The sequence below is a fragment of the Eublepharis macularius genome, chromosome 11 (genome assembly GCF_028583425.1).
Source record: "Eublepharis macularius isolate TG4126 chromosome 11, MPM_Emac_v1.0, whole genome shotgun sequence".
Classification (NCBI taxonomy): domain Eukaryota; kingdom Metazoa; phylum Chordata; class Lepidosauria; order Squamata; family Eublepharidae; genus Eublepharis; species Eublepharis macularius.
Window position 1 is genome coordinate 70,993,437 of NC_072800.1, and position 22,428 is coordinate 71,015,864.

Consider the following 22,428-nt stretch of genomic DNA (forward strand, 5'->3'; position numbering starts at 1 on the left):
TTTGAGCAAACTGTTTGAGCATGGAGCAAAATGTTTTCACCACTGGACATTGCCAAAACATATGTATAAACTCTGCCTTCTTTTGTCCACATTTTCAACATGCATATTGGTTAGTGTGATGCATCTTATTTAATTTATACAGAGTTAAATACTAATTATAGATAACCTTATAAAAATTCTCTCTCATACATATTGCTGTAGCAGCAAGACAGACGAAAGTAGTTTGCCAGTCTTTTTCAAATGGCTGTTGGGATGAATAAAACCAAGGGTGATTCCTTGCTTCCTCAGTGCCCGTTAGGAAAAGCCCTAAAAGGTCAAATCAGACTCTTTTTTTTCATTTTGAGTACTTTTCAGTGTTTGTTAGTGCTCTATCTTTAGGTCCCTAATGTTGTCTTTGTGGGTGCATACCTTGATTTAGGAAAAAATGCCTTAATATTACATTTAAATGTAGGTGCCATTCTATTAACATAACTTTTCATTTCAGAATGTGGAATATGATGGAAACGAAAAATGAAATTGCGATTGTGGGGATTGGATGTAATTTTCCTGGAGGTAAACACTATACAGATTCAATGCTAAGCAAACACCATGGAGAGAAGAGGCTAAAAATAATTTGAATGAATAAATAAGTGATATCTTTTCTTCAGCATACAATATTACACATAACAACAGCCTACTAAGTTTATATATAAATATTTTTTAAAATTCAATGATCGTTTATGTAATTCTTTTATAATCCTTTTTTAAAAATTGTTGTAAAATAATGTTTGCTTAGTGGATGAGTCACACTGGGGTGGATCCAAGAAATTGTTCTGCTGATGAATAAGAAAGGATCTTTGTATGCCATTAAAGGTACTTGATTGATTGAGTAAGAAAGGAATGGGCCCCACTGGCTGCCAAAAATTCTGGGAACTGCAGGTACAAAATAATGGGAACTGCAGGTACAAAAGTCATGTGGGATGGAGATTGTAGTAAGGAGAACTGGCTGAGATCTAATGAAAAAACACCTAGATCCAACCCACTCATCCAAGTGTCATTTTGCATGCAGAGTCAGGCTCCAAATTCCATTGGAAAAAGACAGGCTGGTGTTCTGTGGCTGTTTCTCACCAATGAAGAAATATTGCTGCTTAAGACTGCCAGCCCAATTCCATGCAGAGAGAGAGAGAGACTGACTGGCAAAATAGCATCATGTGATGTCACAACATCACTTAGAAACAGAGCTGGAAGGGATTCTGGGTCCAACCCCCTGCACAATGCAGGAAATTCACAGCTATCTCCCCCCCCCCTTACCTTCTCCAGCAATGTCTGCTGTATGTCCAGAGAAAGGTAAAAAGACCTCTAGGATCCCTGGTCAATATGGTCTGGAGGAAAATCCCTTCCTGCCCCCAAAGTGGTGATCAGCATTACCCTAGGCATGTAAGAAGGGGCCACAAGAATCTCACACTGGTCCCATCCCCTCATGCCTTCCCTTTCCCAATCTGTGTACATCCATACTGAGTCATAGAGTCATCATAGCTGTCAAGTGGCCATTTAAGCTCTTCTTAAATACCTCCAAGGAAGGATAGCCCACCACCTCTCGAGGAAGCCTGTTACACTAAGGAACCACTCTGTCAGGACATCCTTCCTACTGTTTAGCCGAAAACTCTTTTGCTTTAATTTTAACATGTAGTTTCTAGTCCAACCCTCCAGGGCAACAGAAAACTAGTTCACTTCATCCTCAATGTGGCTACTTCCCGTTGGGAGCCCAAAAATGATGTCACAGTTGTGCAGTGGTCTAGGATTTCCTCAGATGTCTATGGCAAAGACCATAGAAATCAGGGAAACTCCCAGAGTGTCACATTACCCCCATTTTTGCCTCTACCATTGTATGGAGCAGAGGTGGCAGCCACAGCTCAAGGTAGGAGTTTGCTTGCTATGGTGAGCAACCTGGTACTCCTACTGCTGCTGGTGGAGGGGAAAGCAGTTTCTGTTGATTCACCCTTCCTGCTGCAGTTTCCTACACTATATCCAGTGTTGTTCCTGGAAGCCTTCTGAGTTTTGGAGGCAGCAAGGACCAGGAACTACAGCAAGAAGAGTTGCTGGCCGAAAAGGAGTCCCATGCCATGAGATTTGCTCTGCTCATGGCTCTTGTGGGATACAATTTTGGGGCAGATCTCTACAATTTATTTTTCATTGCATGAATTTTCTGAACTGTCCTGTAATAATGTGTGCCCTTGATTTTAGAAGCCAGGGCTAAGATTTATTAAATTGAAAGTACATGGTGGTGGTGGTGAAAAGTGCCATTAAGTCGCGAGCGTAGGGTTTTCAAGGCAAGATGCTTCATAGGTAGTTTGTCATTGGCTGCCTTTGCTTAGCAACCCTGGGCTTCCTTGGCGGTCTCTGCTTAGCTTCCAAGAACTTGTAAGATTGGGCTAGCCTGAGCCATCGCGGTCAGAGCTGAAGGTTAAGCACCAATACTAAAAAATAATTAACAATCTCAATCTCAACAGGTGAAGGAATTGATAATTTCTGGCGAGTACTAGAAGAAGGCAAAAATTGTAATATAGAAATACCTCCAGAAAGATTTGATATCAAGGACTGGTATGATCTGGACAACACCAAACCAGGGAAAACAAGCACAAGACATGCAGCTTTCACTAAAGAGTAAGTCTTTATCAAGAATCACATTATCCAGGTAGAAAATAAACCTGAATCAGGTTCCAAAAACTCACAGAGCAAAACTGTCAAGAATGGATCTGAGACCCCCCCCACCTTGTTCCAAAGACCGCCCCTCTGCTGTCTTGCAGAATCCTACCAGGGCACCCCAGGCCTCAGAATGGGGAGAAGTAGGGATGCCAGGACCCCCCGGTGGGGAGGGGTGAAGGATTTCCCCGCTCCCAGCCTCTGCCCATCACCACCACTAACCTGGCTGCTGGTGGTGGGAGGCCCAGGAAGCAAAAGAATCTCCCAGGCTACCGCACAGCAGGCACACTCCTAGGGGGTGCAGGATAATGCCCATCACCGGGCACAAAGATGTCACTTCCAGAAGCGCCCCCCTGGGAGTGCACATATGCTTTGTGGACATGTGAAAAGAGCACCCAGGTAAATGCCAGGTTCCCCTAACTCCCGCTAGTAGGACAACCCTAGGGAGAGGAGGGGGTTGTACTACATTGTTCCTCACTCTTCCTGGAATGAGAGAGCCAGTTTGGTGTAGTGGTTAAGAGCATGGGACTCTAATCTAGAGAGCCAGGTTTGATTCCCCATTCCTCCACTTGAAGCCAGCTGGGTGACCTTGGGCTAGTCATGGCTCTCTGGAGCTCTCTCAGTCCCACCCACCTCACAGGGTGTTTGTTGTGGGGATAATAATGGCATACTTTGTAAACCTCTGAGTGGGCATTAAGTTGTCCTGAAGGGCGGTATATAAATCCAATGTTGTTGTTGTTAATGTCTGCCCTTCCAAACTCAGAAAAGCATCCTCCTTTCCCTCCTTGGCCTCATACTCAAGTCTACTTTTTATAGGGCATGTTCAGTCTTGCCCTTCTCCCAAACCACCCAATTCTGTATCCTCTTGACCACCTCTCAGGTGTCCCAGACTATCACATTGGGATCCAGGCCTGATCCAGGCCTCAGCCCTCGCTCTTTGGTTTCTCTGCTCCTGAGCAAGACTGTGACAGGTCTGGTAGTGGGCAGGTCCCTGCTGAGGGTCCCTGCTGAGGCCTCCTGGCTTGAGGGTCTGGCTCAAGGTGCAGTGTCGGTGCCAGCTGAGGAATCACAGGGAGCATCTGACAGGGAGGGCTCCAGGGAAGGTCCTCTTCCACTGGTGACCCTATCCAAACCCCTGATGATGCAGTGGACGTCTTGCATTGCTATCTGACTACTGTGGTCAGATGGCTGAATGTGAACAAACCAAAACGAACCCAGACAACACTTGTGTTGCCAGATCCCTACACCCTGCCAGTGGGAGGGGGGACTTGGCACTTAACTTGCAGTCCCTTGAGTCATCTCTTTGGATGCATGCTTTGTATGCGCATTCTCCTGGTGCTTGCATGATGATGTCACTTATGGGAGTGACATCATCATGCAGATCCCAGGAGAGCTCCCGGACTTTGCGCTGGGCTGATTTGGGCTCTGGGAGGCCCATTCCCATACAATTTTCCCTGCCTGCCAAGTGAGTGGTGGCAGGGGAAGGAGGCTGAGAGCAGGGGATCCCCTGCCCCTACTGGGGGAACAGCAACCCTGGGCAAGACAGAAGTAATGCTGGTTGGGAAAGTGGAGATCTTGAAGGTCAATGTGCTTCAATTGACCCTTGCTGGCTCGGTAAAGAGCCTAGGAGTTTTACTGGATCCAGCATTGTTGCTAGAGTTAAGTTAAGGCAACTGCAAAAAAAATGCCTTCCTCCAACTCATCTATCCTAGAAGATGGCCCCCTACCTTGACACTGCCAATCTGGCCACCTGGATCAACAGCATGGCAATAGCTAGCCTAGACTACTGTAATGCACTCTATGTAGGACTCCCCTCAAAGTCAACTTGGAGGCTCCACTTGGTGCAGAACACTGCAGCTTGATAACGATCAGGGGATAAGCAGAGCATGCATATTGCTCTCATTCTCTTCTTATGTTTTGCCCGTGGCAGCTTCATTCATTTGAACAGGCTCCTTTGCAGGTACTACTTTGCAAATGAACAAAATCAACAACTGCCCACTGAATGGGAGCAGTGGTTTTCACTGGCATAACTTTCTGCCATTCTAGAGGGCATTCACAGCCCAGGGTAACGCCTGCCATGCCCCGTGGCCTGCCCTTTCCCATGCTGGCACAGATCTTACTGGCAGATGGCCATGGCAGGGCTGGCCAGGGGCTGGACTTGGGTGGTGCCACCAGGACCCTGCACCAGGTCAACGGTGCCTGTCCTGCCAGTGTGATGATGTGCTTTCTAAGTGTGCTTACGCCAACATAGCACCTAGTTGGCTCACCTCTAGTAGTAACTGTCTTTGCCTCCACAATCCCAATCCAATATAAAATAAGAGAATATCTTTTTCTGCAACTTTAACCCCATCCTTTCTGCATTTAAAAAAGCTGTCAGGTTATCAAAAATGTTATTGAAAATGATTACTACAGATGATTTCTTAAATATCCTTATAAAGTAATGGGGATTTCCCCCCTTTTTTCTTTGTCATCTGCCTACTGTTTCATAGGTTTAATACTTTTGACAACAAGCTTTTTGGAATCAGTGATGCGGAGGCTGAGCGGATGGATCCCCAGCAGAAATTGCTTCTGGAATGTACCTATAGAGCACTGGAAGATGCCGGAGTTACGAGAGAAAATATTACTGGCACCAAAACAGGGGTTTTTGTTGGTGAGATGATTGCTTGATGATAAAAACAATTTCAGCATTTTAGGAACTTCAGTGGACTTAGAAAGATGGAAATCTATTTAGGATTTCATTGCCAAACTGGAATATACAGTACTTGTTCAACTATTTTTGAAATGTGCAAAAAACATAAAAACAAATTTCCTATGATTTCAGAACGTTGCAGCAGTCTTTTCATGCAGCTGGTACTACCTTAAGACAAAATTACTATTTTAGAGTATAAGTGAGACAGAAATTGTTAGGATAAAAGACAGGTGTTTTTCTTCTATGATTATTTCTATTCTATCAAAAAGAGTCCAGTAGCACTTTTAAGACTAACCAACTTTATTGTAGCATAAGCTTTTGAGAATCACAGTTCTCTTCATCAGATGCATGGAGGGCAAGAAGAAACTTGTCAGATATATAGGTGGAGAGGGGAGGGCGGAGTAGATGCAAACAGTAGCTTCTGATATGGAGATCAGTTTGCTTCTGTTAAGGAAGTCAGTTACTTCTGATAATGAGATAACCATTCATAGTCTCTATTCAATCCCAGCTTGACTGAGTCAAATTTACATATGACAAAATCCAGCGGGAAGCTGCTGAATTGGAATTCATATGTAAATTTGACTCAGTCAAGCTGGGATTGAATAGAGACTATGAATGGTTATCTCATTATCAGAAGTAACTGACTTCCTTAACAGAAGCAAACTGATCTCCGTATCAGAAGCTACTGTTCGCATCTACTCCGCTCTCCCCTCTCCACCTATATATCTGACCAGTTTCTTCTTGCCCTCCATGCATCTGATGAAGAGAACTGTGATTCTCGAAAGTTAATGCTACAATAAAGTTGGTTAGTCTTAAAGGTGCTACCGGACTCTTTTTGATTTTGCTACTACAGACTAACACGGCTAACTCCTCTGCATCTATTCTATTGCAACTGGCTGTTTTTATTTTTTTAATTTGTTCCTAATTTGGTATGTACAGTTCTGTGAACTTTTTAATTGGAAAAGTGGTTTACAATTTTAATAGATAAACATAAATCATATTTACTTTATTAATCAAAATTTAAAAATTATTTTATTTCTTTATAAAATTTATACCCCACCTTTTTGACCTCATAATGACTACCAAGGCAGCTAACAGATTAAAAACATATATATTAAAATAGCATCTTAAAAACCATTAAAACCAACACACAATTTAAACCAGAGATAAAATACACAGACCAAAACATAAAAACAACCATTAAATGATAAAACAGGAAGGCAGAAGGGGGAACATTTGAAGCAGGGCCTCAGAAGATGACTGTAGTGGTTGGGTACGTTCATAAGAGAGTAGGAGATCCTTCAGGAATGCTGGTCCCAAGCCAAATAGGACTTCAACAGCAGCACCTGGAAACAAATTGGGAGCCAGTGTAGTTAGTCCAAGACTGGAGTAATATGGTTCCCACGAACCACTCCAGTCAACATGCTGACTGCAGCATTCTACACCCATTCAAGTCTCAGAACACTTTTCAAGGGCGGCCCCTCACAGAACGCACTGCAGTAATCTAACCCAGATGTCACCAGGATATGCACCACAGTAGCCAGATCTTTTCTGCCCAGGAACATCTCCAGCTGGCTAACTAGTTGAAGCTGGTAAAAGGCACTCCTGGTCACAGCTGTCACCTGCTTCTCTATCAGTAGCCCTGGGTTGAAGAACACCACAAAACTACGGACTTGTTCCTTCAAGGGGAGTGCAACTACATCCAGTACTGCTAATAGCTTAAATCCTAGGTCGACGTTCCATTTACCAGTCTTGTTGAGATTAAGCTTCAGTTTATTAGCCAGCATCCACTCCAAAATGTCCTCCAGGCACCAGTTCAGGGTTTATACAACCTCCCTGGGATTGGCTGGAAACGAGAGATAAAGCTGAGTGTCATCTGCATATTAATGACAACCCAGACCAAATTGCCAGATGACCTCACCCGGCAGTTTCACATAGATAATAAAGAACACAAGAATACTTCACAGGCTAAAGGCCAAGTTGCTGAGGAGTAGTTCCCTGTCACTACCTTCTGAAATCTACCCTCCAGCTAGGACTGGAACCAACACAGAACAGTGCCTCCCAGATCCAGCCCGGAAAAACTGTCCAGAAGGATACCATGATCAATGGCATCGAAAGCTGCTGTCCAGGAGAATCAACAGAGTCTTACTCCCTCTGTCCGACTCCTGGTGCAGATTATCCACTGGGGGGAACAAGGCTGTTTCAGTCCCATAATCAGGCCTGAAACTGCAAAGATCCAAACAATTATTAGTAATTATGAGCAAACCACTGACTTTATTATTTTCACAACACTCTCAGTACAATCTTCATCTGAGTTACACCATCTTAGCTTCATAAAAATGAAGAGTCTTAGAAGCGTGTAAATCTGTTTAGAGTAGCACCGTCTGTTATTAATTGTCATTATTCCCACTTCTGATACTGGAAAAAAGTGAAGTTGAGAGACTTGCACAAAACGAGTGACTCACACAATGCCTCAAATTAAATCTACGGCCAAGGTAAATTTCAGCCATGATTTCATAAATCCAAGTCCAGCTGAACTGCTCTAGTTTGTAAAATCTTTGTACTTATATGACCATCACCTGCTGCAAATGTCGAAATAAATCCTCACCTGTTTTATATGATATCTGTATAAAATGGCCCGATATCAATAACTGCAATCAATAGCTGCAATCTAATTTTCATTATGAATATATCATATAGTCTGTATGACAACTGCTAACATAAGACTATGTTTTTTTTACAGGTATGATGAACCGAGACTATGGGCTTATAAGCAACAGGGACACCTCTGAAATAAACCATTATGATGGCACAGGGGCAGCAATGAGCATAGCTGCTAACCGGATTTCATACACTTTTAATCTGACAGGGCCATCCGTCGCTATTGACACGGCCTGCTCTTCATTCCATTATGCTTTGCACTTTGCCTCACATGCAATTAAACAAGGTACACTGATGAGATCTAAAAATGTTTCCTATTAAGCAATGTGAATTACAGCATAATTAAGCAGTGATTTGGCATTTTGTCAACTTTATGACCTATATGTTGTAACTCCTGTAATGGCACCTTACTATAAACCTCTGAAATGGCCTGTTTTATTTTACATGAGTCACATATACTGAATCAGATCATGGGTCCATCAAGGTCAGTATTGTCTACTGAGACTGGCAGCGACTCTCCAAGGTCTCAAGCAGAGGCATTTCACACCACCTAGTGCCTGGCCTTTTACCTGGAGATGCCGAGGATTGAACCTGGAGCCTTTTCTTGATGTTAAAAAATGTTTTTGCAGCCACCAAAGGCTTTCACCTTAGATATCTTCAGTTAGATCTCTTGTATTATAGGAAGGGTTAGTCAGAGGTGGTACTATGACAGAACGGTCAGCGCGTGGGGGTGGCCGTGAGGTGAAAAAGGGATCCTATAATTCAGATGAAACAGCCATTTTTCTTAACTATAAATAGAATTTATATATAAGTACACATATGCAGAGTATTGATAAGCTTATTGGTTTTAGAATAGTTTCATGAGCTTGGTGGTTTCAAATTAGGTATAGATCTTTGTTTCTCCCCAGACCCAGACACAAAGACTAATTTTCCACATAGTTCCCACTTAGGCTAGAAATAATAGAGATTTGGTCACAAAGTCCTATTTCCCTCCGTTCAGAGTAAACAGAATAAATCCATACTCTCATCCATACAGATACTGATTCACTCAGGCTTTTCCACATAGATTCACTGAACCTAACAAACATTCTGACAAACCAAATTCCACTTGATCAACAAACTTGACTAAACTCAAAGGGCCAAGCTACAAGTGACGAATGACACTTGAACGGCAAGTGAACAGACTCTGCCCCTACTGTCTAATCCCTGGAGCCACTCACTCATCCAGCCCCCCTCCTTCTTCCTTCAGTACTTCTAACAACAGTAAACGTTGATTCAAAACCCCATAATACACAGAAATAAAACACAAACTTATTTATGTAGCATTTACTAGTAATGATTTGGAATATCTTGGAACATGTTTTTGATCCTTGCAAGACTCAGAGATATTAGCCCCTCTCAGACATCACAATATTACACTCCAGGATTCTACGAACCGAATGTATTGGGAGCTGCCATGTTGTGTGAACAGGGTCAATGCACGTATTTGTCATGTGCATATACCTATGGCACATGTGGAAGCAAACCCTGAAAAATCCAATGGTCGATAACAGAGTGAAAATGTATACAGAGTGAAATGTGGACTGTTCCTAGCTGCCTCTTGGTGACTGACTTCAAGCAGAAACAACCCTTCTGGATGAGAGATCCCTCCGTCTGCAGCAGCCTCTCCTCAGCTTTGCTCCCCAGGAGTGAACACCCTCCCACTGTGGGCAAGGCCCTTATTCCCTTCTTCTCAGGCACCATCCCCCTACTTCTCTACTGGTGCAATTTTTTTCTCCAAAACCCGTTAACCAATCACAGGGTCCAAACGGGACTTGGGAAATGTAGGCCATGTAGTCACTCTAGTACAGGCTTCCCTGGAGCCACTAGACCTCACTATGTAGGCCTCAAATTATTGTAGCATAAGCTTTCAAGAACTACAGCTCTTTACCAGATGCATCTCATCTGTGGTTCTCAAAAGTTGGTTAGTCTTAAAGGTGCTACTGGATTCTTTACTTTTTTGTGACTACAGACTAACAAGGCTAACTCCTCTGGATCTATGTAGGCCAAGGTTCATAACAACTAGTATAGTAGACTCCTGATAAACATTTTAATGAGCACAATTACAAATGAAATACTTTAACTAGTGAAGCAAAATTAGGAAACTCGCTGTTATTAAAGGAATTAAAAAATTAAGTATGTCTACTGGAAAACTAAACAGTAAAACCTTTCTTTTTTACGGCAAGGGGATTGTGAAGCTGCTGTTTGTGGAGGAGTGAACTGCATCATAGATCCACGAATGTTTGTAACGCTGAGTAAAGCAAAAATGATCTCTCCAGAAGGAATCAGTAAACCCTTCTCTAGAAAAGCAGATGGCTATGGAAGAGGAGAAGGTTGTGGGGTTCTGTTCCTGAAATCATTGCAGAAGGTACTACTATAAAACCAGCTTCCCCTACCAGATAACTATAAACTCTTAAAAACTATGTCAGCCCTAAAGATTACTAGTAAAATTAGTGCCTGCTTATGTCCATAAAACATCATTGTTTCTAATGTGTATGGCATGAAACGGTACTTTACAAGACAATGTGGAATATATCTAACTGTTAGAACTGTATTCTAGTAGTAGTTCCTATAGTCATCGTTCCTATTTTTCACAACCTTAAGTAACTCTTAATCCCTTCAACCACAGGCACAGGAAGATTTCAACAGAATATGGGGCGTTATCAGCATCTGTGCTGTCAACCAGAATGGAAGGTCTGTCACTCCAATCACCAAACCATCTCAACAAGAACAGGAAAACCTGCTACGCAGCATTTATCCTTTTCACATTGATCCATCCACTGTGCAGTACATAGAGGCACATGGCACAGGAACGGCTGCGGGAGATCCCACCGAGGCCAAGAGTATAGGCAACATCATTGGTAAAAAGAGGCCTCCTCACCTGCCCGCTCTCAAGATGGGCTCCGTGAAAGGGAACATTGGGCACACTGAGTCGGCTGCTGGGGCTGCAGGCTTAATCAAGGTTCTTCTCATGATGCACCATGGAAAGATTGTTCCCTCCTTGCACTTTTCGGAGAGCGTCAGCAGCATCAACACGGAGCAATTAAACCTCTCCATTCCAACCAGTGTGGAGAAGTGGGAAGAGTCTAGTGAGCTTGGCAGGGCAGCTGGGGTCAACTGTTTTGGATTTGGGGGGACTAATGCCCACGTTGTTGTCAGACAAGTTAAACAAACCCAGGTTCTTTCCCCAATCAAAAGGCCTGTTGAACTGTTTGTCCTTTCTGCAGCTTCAGGTAAATCTCTCAGACTGACAATGGAAGACACTGCTAGGCGTGTGAATACGAGTGAGTCAGTAACACTCCCAAGCGCAGCCTATACTTCGGCATGCAGGAGAAGCCACATGAACTTCAAATACAGGAAAGCCTTTGTGGCATCTTCTCTGCAGCACTTGAAACAGCAGTTTCTCTCTGCAGCTGAAACGGAAATAGTTCCGTCCAAGAAAGCTCCACAACTGATTTTTGTCTTCTCTGGGAATGGTCTGAATTTGAAAGGGATATTCAAAAATTTGCTGCAATCGGAACCTGTGTTCAGAGACAAATGTAAAGAAATAGAGGGATTATTCCAGCAACTCATTCCTCTTAGTATCCTAGGACTGGCCGAAAGCGACCGTGATGATTTGACAAGGCCCGAAATAGCCCAGCCCTTACTCTTCACCCTGCAGGTGGCCTTGGCCACACTGCTGCAGCACTGGGGAATTAAGCCTACTGCAGTTGTTGGCCATTCAGTTGGTGAGGTTGCTGCCGCCCATTGCGCTGGCTTTATTTCCCTGGAAGATGCTGTCGAGGTCATCCATCACAGGAGCAGGTTACAGGCTAAGGTCACCGGAGGCAGAATGCTGGTTGTCGGTAACATCCCCGTTCAAGAAGTGTCAGAGGCCATTGGAGCATACTCTGGGAAGGTCTGCGTTGCCGCATTTAATAGCCCTCAGTCTTGTACCTTGTCAGGAGACGCAGGTTCCATCAAAGCCATTCAGAAAGATCTAGTTGAACGTTTTGGTGGAAGGAATGCTTTCCTTCATGTTTTAAATGTACCAGCTGCATATCACAGCCACATGATGGATCCAATACTACAAGAATTGGCAGGGAGTCTATCGGGATTAAAGAAGTGGAAGCCAGAAATTGATCTAATTTCTACTGTAACAGGGAAGGTGGCTTCAGAAGATGATACTGTGTCAGGCAACTACTGGGCCAGACAAGTTCGTGATCCTGTTTCATTTGCTCAGGCCATTATGTCTTCCGTGAGAGAGAAGCCAAATGTTGTGTTCATTGAAATTGGTCCCCACAGAGCACTGCAGAGATATATCACGGAAACGTTAGGAAAGGAAACTAAAGTTTTTTCTTCCTTGCAAGCTGACAGAGAGTATGAGGCACTTCTTACACTCGTAAAAGGCCTGTTTGAACTTGGGTTCAATCCAGATTGGTCACACCTCTATGATGGATATCAAAGTGTGCCAGCAAGCTACCCTAGGTACCAGTTTGATCAGAAAAAGCTGAACTCCCACATAAAAAATGTGCTGCAACAACCAAACCACCCTTTAATTCACAGCATCAGCTATGACAATACAGAATTCAAGTGTTCCATATCTCGGGCACAAACACCGTACGTATATGAGCACGAGCACAATGGTGTTGCTGTAGTTCCTGGTGCCTTTTTTGTTGAACTTGCTTTAGCAGCTGTGATGACCAGTTCAAGACCAAAACTTCCCTTATGTTTCTGTCAAATGATGATAAGGTTCATGGCACCATGTGTTTTAAGTGAAGATTCTCATGATTTGAAGATAAAAATGGAATGGCAAAAAGCACTGAATGATTTCAAAATACTGTCCCCATTAGGTGAAGTTTATGCTTTGGGACATGTCACATGGAACCAGAAAATATCCCTTGAAGAAAGGAGTATTTCCTATAGAGATATTTTTCAACGATGTACAACTTTGGTAAGCAGCAAGGAACTGTATGAAATGTTAACTTCCTTCGGATTCCAGTATGGTTCATCAATGAAGCTGATGAGTGATGTATTTTATTGTGAAGAACTGAAGGAAGCTATTACTTTAATTAAGGTGAACAAACAAACTGCAGTAGAAATGTACAAGTATTTTATCCATCCAGTTCTCTTAGACTGTTTTCTCCAACTAACAGGGGTGATTACTACAAAAACTTGCAAAAATGGTATAGGATTTCCTTCTTACATAAATAGCCTTGTAATTGTTAGACCTCTGGAAGAGGAATTGTTTATATATTTGAAAATAAGCAAGTCTACCGAGAACTATATAGAGTTTTGTGGATGCTTTACAGATAAACATGGTTCCATCTTAGCTGAGATAAAATGTATTAGGATTACTCTTATCAAGAATTCTTCCCATAGTGAACATGACGTGCTGTTTGAAAATAAATGGAAGGAAATACCTCATTCCCACATGATCCAAAACTCAGGAAATGCACCTAAGTTAGCAGTATTTGCTGATAAAATAGGAGTCTCTCAGCAACTCAAAAAATACTTACATAAAGATTCTAGGTTTTTGGCATACAAGGACTGGGAGGAATTGTTGGAAGTCAGAAGCCTGAAATCACCTGCACAGGAAAAAATTAAACTGGAACTGCAGAATTACAATGATGTTTTGTTCATGTGGGGAATCCACCGATTAAATGAAGGAAATCCAGACTCCCTAGTTGCAGATTTGTCAAAATGCTGTGAAGCTCTTCGGCAACTTATTATTGTTTTGCGAGAGAAGAACATTCATTGTTCCATCAAGATAGTCACATACAGGACTACAGAGAAGTCCGTAGACCACATTAATCCTGGCTTTGCTTTGTATGGCATGGTGCGAAGCTGTATGATTGAAGTTTCCGAAATCACATTTCAGATGATTGACATCAGCTCCACAAGCACAATGGACATCTCAGCCTTAGCAGACGTTTTAGCAGAATATAAACAAAATTATCCTGAACTCCGTATCCATCATGGAAGAATATATGTTTCTGAGATCAGACGTACTTCAGTTATTGGTGTACACAACAATTTACCTTCTCAGGCTTGTCAGAATACTGAGCTGTTCAGTCTGTACACTTCTGATCCATATGAAACGAAGGACTTATCTGCTGAGCTGGCTGATAACACTAATATTCCTCTGGATGATCACAGTGTTGAAATTCAGATTGAGAAAATAAGTCTTCATTCTGAAGACTACTTTCCTGTTAGTGTCTCTAGCTGTGAGTTTGGAAATGCATTATACTGGAATTCACAGACAGTGGATAAGCACAAGCTTCTAGCTCTGGACTGCAGTGGGAAAGTTGTTGCAACTGGCAGCAAAGTGAGGGAGGTCAAGGTGGGAGACGACATTGTTTCCTGTTATCCCGTTATTGCATCTTCCAGAATCCGGATCCCAGAGATGGTATGCTTTAACACCCAGAACTTCCCATGCTTTGAAACTGTGCCATGTGTGTCCTTCTTTCAAATAGCATGGGAAATTTTGCATCGGACATTGCCAAAAATTAAGCAGAAGGGAATTTTAGGCATTATTTCTACAGAATCAGAGTCAGTTTTGTGCAAAGTGCTTAATCTGTCAGCTGAGGAAGCAGGATGGAAAACCATATGTACAAGACTGGGCAGTAATCTGGAGCAACGTATTGATGAATGCAATGCCCTTGTTTTTCTTCCTCCTCTAGAAAGGTTGCCCAAAGATATTTTAAGTCACCTCCCACAGCTCCAGGATGTAGTCGTAATATGTGACAACTGCCATACAGAATGTCCAAGGTATTTCATTGGAAATGATAATGAAAACTTCCAAATTCATATTCTCAGTATTATCAGCATTTTCCAGAAAGCATCTTTGAAGAAAAAAATCAAGCCCTTTTCCAGTTGGATGAAGTCACTGCAACTTAAACAGTTTGTGAACATACCTTGCTCAGTTTTTCAACAAACAGCGAAATATGAGAACACAGATTCTTTAACATCATCGCATTTTACAAGAAAAACGGTCCACTTTGCAGTGCTAAAAAGTAACATGCACAGCAACTGTTGTTCAGATATACTGCTGTATGAAGGAAAGGGGAAAATGTTTAAGGAGAATGCTGTTTACATAGTTACAGGAGGACTCACTGGCCTTGGGTTTGAAACAGTTAGATTTATTGCTGAAAATGGCGGAGGATGCATTGTGATACTTTCGCGAAGAAACCCAAGTGCTGAGAAGCAGGAAGAAATAAGGGTTTTGCAGCATCAGAGTAAAGGGAGCAGAATAATCAGCCTGCAGTGCAATGTCATCTTCAGGTCCGATGTCGAGAAAGCTGTCAGGGCAATCAGCAGCATCTTTCCCAAGTGCCCAATCAAAGGGGTGTTCCACGGTGCTGTGGTTTTACATGATGGATCCGTTGAAGCCTTGACTGTGTCTGACTTTGAGGAAGTTTTCAGTCCTAAGGTGGCAGGAGCCATGAATCTTCACCATGCTACCCAAGGGCAGGATCTGGACTATTTTGTGTGTTATTCATCAGTTTCTTCATTTCTTGGAAATTCAATGCAAGCAAACTACGCTGCGGCCAATTCCTTCCTGGACCTTTTCTGCCATTACAGGAGAAACTGTGGACTTGCAGCACAGTCCATTAACTGGGGTGCCTTGAATCTTGGACTACTGCAAAATCAAAACGAAATTCAAAATTTCTTGGAATCCAAGGGTATAGCAATCCTGCAAGTGAATGATTTTCATGAGTATTTTAAACGCAGTTTAATTCTGAACAATCCTCAACAAGCTATCATAAAGTTCAGTTTCAAAAACCTGACCAATTATTTCATTTCTCAAAATCCTGCACTCAGAAATCGAATGCATTCACTCATTGCAGAAATCACTGGTGGTCATTTAGAACCTTTCGAGGAAACCGTACCCCAGGACTTGGCTCCAGTAAAATCTGAAGATTATATCATGGCCCTGGTGAGCCAACTTGGTGGTTCAGATCGAAGTGATATAGCAATGAATGCATCACTTTTGTCCATTGGCATTGATTCTTTGTTAGTCATGTCACTGCAGAATCGCATTTTCCAAGAACGACGAGTAGCTATACCACTTGTAAAGCTGCTTGACCCTCATACCACGGTGTTTACCCTTGCATTGCTTTTAGAAGAAAAATCTAAAGAAAGCAGAAAATCTGATAATGCGTCCAGAAAGCAGAATATTGAAGAACACTGACACGTTTTTACAAAGTTGACAATTTTTATATCACATTTGGAAGTCTAAATAATGATAGTAATTAGTAACCTTCAACAACAGCCATAATTTGTCTGAATGAATGAATTAGAAGTGAAATCTTATTTCATGTAATCTTTTCCACTGTGGATTTCAAAGCAAAATGTACATTTTTAAGTGTGCTGAAGATTTTGGTTTTCATTTTCATTTTATTTTTGAGATTGGGTACAGTGTCAAATTAAGTTTGTGAAAAGCAGAGAATAATGATATAAATGTACATACCATGCTTCACTGTAATATCTCAGTCTTCAAGGAAGATGCTGCACTGTATTTTGTTTTACATCTTTTGTTCAAAATATAACATAATTTAGCGGCTGTGGCTCAATGACATGAAAAAGATTCTGGCTCCAGTTCTTGGTATGGAAGGTCTTAGGTATTACCTTTATCCTAGTTTTAAACCTCACAATATTACTTAAGACTAGAGATGGGCACGAACCTAAATATGACCCCAAAAAAAGCATGAACCAGGCCAGTTCGGGGTTCGCGAACCAGGGTTTGTGGAAGCTCCTTTCCATGCTGGTTCGTTGGGTCATATTTACAGGGGCAGTTTAAATGGCCATTTCCCCAGGGAAATGGCCATTTAAACTGCCCTTTTAAGGGCCCTGCTGCAGCAGGTCCTTTTAAACTATCAGCTGGCAGGCAGGGCCGGATCCAGGGAGGGCATGGGGGTAGCCTGCTCCTGGTGCTGCTAAAGAGGGGGCGCCAGGTATGGCTGCCAGCCACCAGGAGCACACCGTGGCTTGCTGCATGGGAGGTTGAGCGCAGGGTTGGGAGGCCCTCGCCTGCCCCGCCAATGGGGTGGCTGGCTTGCCGCACGTGCAGGACCTCCCAGCCCTGCGCTCAGCCACCCCAGCGCATGCCTGCGCCACCGCTGCCAGCTCCGTGGCGCACCATGTGCTGGAGCGGCAGGCTTGCTGCACGGGTGGCACGGGGCAGCAGGGCAGGTGTACCACGCGGAGGGCCTCCAACTCTGTGCTCAGCCGCCTGCACGGCAAGTCTGCCGCCCCAGCGCACACCTGGGCTGCCTCCGCCAGCTCCGTGCTGCACTGGGCGCTTGGGCGGCAGACTTGCTGCACAGGTGGCACGCCTCCTGCCCCTGCATGATGATGTCACGAAAGTGATGTCATCACACAGCGCTGGGAGTGCATGCGCGCGCACGCGTGCAGGGAAGGGGCCAGACAAGGGTTGCAACGGGCACCAGCAACCCTAGATCCGGCCCTGCTGGCAGGTGGTCTATGCCCATGTCTACTTAAGACACAAAGAAATGATATAGAGAAGTCTGAAAGTTTGAAAATATCCTTAACAATATTTCTACATAATTTTATAGAAATTGTGTAGTTTTAATATTCTGCTATATATTTTTGATATTGTGTCTATTCTCTAATGTTTCTTTTTGTTATATTATTATTTAGTTTTAATAGTTTGATATTCTGTTTCCAATATTATGTTTACTGTCTAATGTCACTTTCTGTTATATATACTGTTTTTGGTTTTTTTCCTACAGTTCAATACAAAATTTTAACAAAATTTAAAAAAGAAAAAAAATATTCTTAACAATGTTCAATATTCATGGGACACATAAGTCAGCTATGACTTGAGGGCACTCTCCACCACATACCGTATTGCATTGTAGTTTTCTGTTTTCTTCTTCTCATTGAACTTATTGCAAAATAAGAGATTAAATTGCTCTTTGTACCTAAAATGTACAGTTCTATCCTGAGCGTGTAAACTATGTATTATGATATGTCAATTTTCAGTGAAGTTTTTGTAAACACAACAAACAGATAAACTTATAAATTGAATGCTGACTGGGTAGCTGAAACAAAATCCCTTACTTCATTCAGCAAAAAGCATTTTGTTTGTAATGTATATAAAGTTAATAAATAAATAATGTTGAGCCTGTTAGATTCTGGTCAATTTGCAACCTTTCATATCTGAGTATCTTTCCTTTTTTAACGGACTATATAGATTACACAACTAACACAGTTTAGGATTGCCAATTAATATAGGGCTTTAAAGGCCAAAACCAACACTTTGAATTGTACTTGAGAGCAGATTGGTAACCAGTGTAATTGCTATATTATCAGGGTCACATGTTCCTGATAGCTGGCCCCAACCAGTAGTCTAGCTGCAACATTTTGCACTAACAGTCTCTAATTTGCCCTTTCTGGATAAAGTGATTGAGAGAGTAGTAGCTGACCAACTCCAGATCTTTTTGGAAAACTCTAGCACGATAAACCCTTTCCAGTCTGGATTCAGACCAGGGCATGGGGCAGAGTCAGCGTTAGTGGCGTTAGTGGATGATCTCCTTCAGAATATAGACAAAGGACATGCCTCCTTATTGCTCCTCCTGGATCTATCTGCAGCCTTTGACACAGTAGACTATGCCATCCTGTTGAGGCATTTAGAAACAGAAGTGGGCATCAAAGGATGTGCCCTGGATTGGTTTAAATAGTTTCTCATGGAACGGACTCAAAGGGTTGCTGTCAGAGATCAGCTGTCTCCAGAATGGGAATTATCTTGTGGGCTTCTGCAGGGTACAATCTTATCTCCCATATTATTCAATCTCTATGTAAAACCTTTAGGAGAACTCATTTGCAGCTATGGAGTGGGATTTCATCAATATGCAGATGACACCTAACTCTATATTTTGCTATCTAGGTCTCTACAGGATGCAATAGAAATCTTAGATCGCTGCTTGACAGCCATGGTGAAATGACTGAAAAATAACAAATTGAAATTGAACTCAGACAAGCCTGAAGTGATGCTTGTTGGGAAGGCAGATCTTGAAAGATATACTCCCCACTTTCAGTGGAGTTCATCTGACTCTTGCAGACTCAGTTATGAGCCTAGGGGTTATACTGGATCCAGCACTACTACTAGAAAAAAAGTTAAGGCAGCCGCAAAAAATGCTTACTACAATCTTACTCTAGCCTGGGAGATGGCTTCTTACCTCGACATGGCCAACCTGACCACCTGGATCCATGCTATGGTAACATCAAAACTTGACTATTGTAATGCATTGGTCTCCCATCTAAGTTAACTAAGAGGCTCCAATTGGTGCAAAATGCTGCAGCTCAACTGTTAGCAGGAGCAAGCAGGAGCTTGAACATCACCCCCATCCTACAGTCACTCCATTGGCTACCTATCAGTTACCATGCTCAATTTAAGGTATTAGTTATTACATACAAAGCTCTTCATGGCTGTGGCCCAGCATACCTACAAGACTGCGTCCCTCCCTTTGTCCCTCTACAGCAGCTTTGCTCATCTGAACAGGGTCTCTTGCAGGTGCCAGCCTACACATGGGTGAAATCAACAGCAGCCCCCACACAGACTTTCTCTGTGGTGGCCCTACCTGTGGAATGGCCTGCCTGAGGTGGTCAGGAGAGCCCCCGCTCTCCTGGCTTTCTGTAAACAATGCAAAACTGAATTATTCAAAAAGGCTTTTTACTCAGATAGGAGGGAAGTATTGTAGGGAGGGGGTCTCAGATGCTTTGCTAATGAGTTAGAAGCATAGACTTCACCACTATGTTGCTTTGCATATTATCTGTTGTTTTGAATATGTACTCCTATATACTACCTGTGCTTCATGTTATCTAATGTCAGTCCTAGAACTGATTGTTCTGTTCCAGCAATTTTTCAGCTCTGTATTGGATCCTTGTAAAATCCTATAACATTGTTTATGGAAATGTCCTTTATATGGTATGGAAATGTCCTTCATACTCATTGTACTAATCTCAAACTATATAATCCGCCTTGAGTCTCAGTGAGAAAGGTGGACTATAAATGACATAAATCTCTCTATATAAAAACAAGTGTCCTGACTGACTCATCAACACCCAGCCCAAACCCCTGGACCTAGAAACATGAAATTTGAGAACATTTCTTTCATAATTTAAACACCCACTAAGAAGGGCTTTTAAGAAATTCACCCTCTAAGGGGGTAAAAAGGGGTAAAATGTGTTTTCCCAAAGGGATACAACTTCTTTGTGTGGCTGGCAAGCTGCTGCCTGCTTGTGCCCCTACCCACTGCCAGCTCAACCACTCTTGGGCTGATTGGGCCAGCCTTTCAAGGTCATTTGCATAAGCTGACTGATTGGGGTTCACAACATTCCATACCTCATCCCCCCCCTAGACAGTTGGAACACAGAGGTCAGTTGCATATGTGGCCTGACTGGTCCTCACCCCCCACATTCTAAACAGTATGCAGTTGCTATTGGGAATCATTGAATGTGTCCTGAGGTAAAATGCACATCCCAGTCTTCCCCGAGAAGTTCACTAGGGTTGCCAATCTCCCTGTGGGGCCTGGCTTTCCTGTGTGGCTAGCAGGCTCGTGCCTGTTTGCCTTATTGAACCCCCCCCTCTCCCAGATTGGTCAGCTGTGAAACTCTGTGTTCTGAGGTAAAAATCAGGTCAAGGAAACTGCAGACAGTTGAAGAGAGACAGTACAAGACTCCTGGATAGGGATAACACGCTTCGCTTTATTCAGACACCTTTGTGAAGCTTGGGTACTATGCTATCATACTACAAAACCTACTAAATTTCCCCCCCACACACACAAATCAAAAAATGTTACATACCCATAAATATTATAACTGGATTTAAATTAGTTAAATACCTTAGTGAAGGTATAAAGCTAGTAAATAAATAAAATAACTGCAGCTTCTGAACGATCTTCAAGGGTAGCTCCAAGTACATTGCAGTGTAGTAGGTCCAATCTAGATGTATCTAAAGCATGGATCACTGTGGCTATATCTGACTGAGCCAGGGACAGGCACGGCTGATTCACCAGCTGAAGTTGGGCGAAAGCACACCAACCACCACAATTCACATGAACACATGAAGTTGCTTTATAATGAATCAGACCATTAGTTCATCAAAGTCTATCATCTACTCTCATAGGAAATGACTCTTTAGGGACTCAAGCTTTCACATCACTTACTAGTTAATCCTTTTAACTACTGATGCCAGAGATTGAGCAGACAGGTTCAAGATCCTGTTTCATTTTGTGTCTTCAGTGAAAGACAAGCCAAATGTTGTGTTCATTAAAACTGGTCCCCACACAGCATTGGAGAAGTTCATTATTGAAACATTAGGAAAGGAAACTAAAAATTTTCCTTCCTTACAGTTAGACAGAGTATTTGACACTGCTTACTCTTATGAAAGACATTTTTGAATTGGGACTGAATGTGAATTGGCATCGCTTCTGTGACAGAACACACTTTAATGAAGGTTTCCTAAGAGTCTCTCTGCATGAGACCTATCATGCAAGAATGCTCAAGTGAAAGAATATGCAACGTTAGCCAGGAAGCAGAATTTTCAAAGACAGATCGGAAGGCTCTGCCAATTTCCCCTCTTTACAGAGCCGCAAAGGTTGCTCCTCTGAGGGTTTATTTCCTCTTCACCTTCCTGAAGGCTCTGTCAGTTTCACCTCCTCTTCCTATTCAAGCCAAGGGGAGAGGGATGATATCTTCTTAGATGAAGAAAATTAATTCCCACCCCGTGTCTATAAGGGGGGGTTGGCTCTGAGGAGGATCCCAGGGGAAACAGTTTTGAACAAATATCAGGAAACCTGAGTTGTAAAAAGGAACTCTATGAAGAAACATTGTTGCTGTAACCAGAGTATTAAACAAAACACCTCTCACTGTTTAGGAACAATGAATAAGCAACTAATTTCCAGAAAAATATTTTGCCTGCGACTTAAAGATTTTGTTCTACCAACAAATCTAACCTCAGCACTTTTATTCCCTGACTGCCCTTATTCCATCCCTGCCTGTTCAATAAAGTTGTTGTTTTTTATGAGCGTTATATAGTCTCCAGTACCATTTCAAACACAGAGGAAGAGGGCTTTGAACATTATACAATCTCCTGTGCCATTTCAAACAGAGAGGAAGTTTCTTGACTGGGCTAAAAAGTCAAAATTATAACTGCTTATCAGGATGGGACACAAAAGAACTTTAAAACCAAAAATAGAGATACGCTACTTGGGACTGCTCAGCCAAAGTAGGCAATCTTGGATTTTGGTGGGAACATGTCTCAGAGTGGAGGAGTGAAGGTGGGTCCATCATAGCTTCTATGAAGACTATCAAAATATACTTGTCAGCCTTTCCTGAGTATCAGTTTGACC

The 22,428-nt window shown here is 42.6% G+C and overlaps 1 protein-coding gene across 1 annotated transcript; it reads left to right on the plus strand.

The window, feature by feature from the left end:
* The first annotated feature begins 494 nt into the window (after window positions 1-494).
* On the plus strand, window positions 495-16,244 carry LOC129337354 (uncharacterized). Its single transcript, XM_054990956.1, has 6 exons — window positions 495-552; window positions 2,490-2,643; window positions 5,172-5,332; window positions 8,115-8,318; window positions 10,258-10,439; window positions 10,701-16,244. Exons 1-6 carry the CDS (start codon window positions 495-497, stop codon window positions 16,242-16,244), a joined length of 6,303 nt encoding a protein of 2,100 aa, XP_054846931.1.
* Window positions 16,245-22,428: the final 6,184 nt, after the last annotated feature.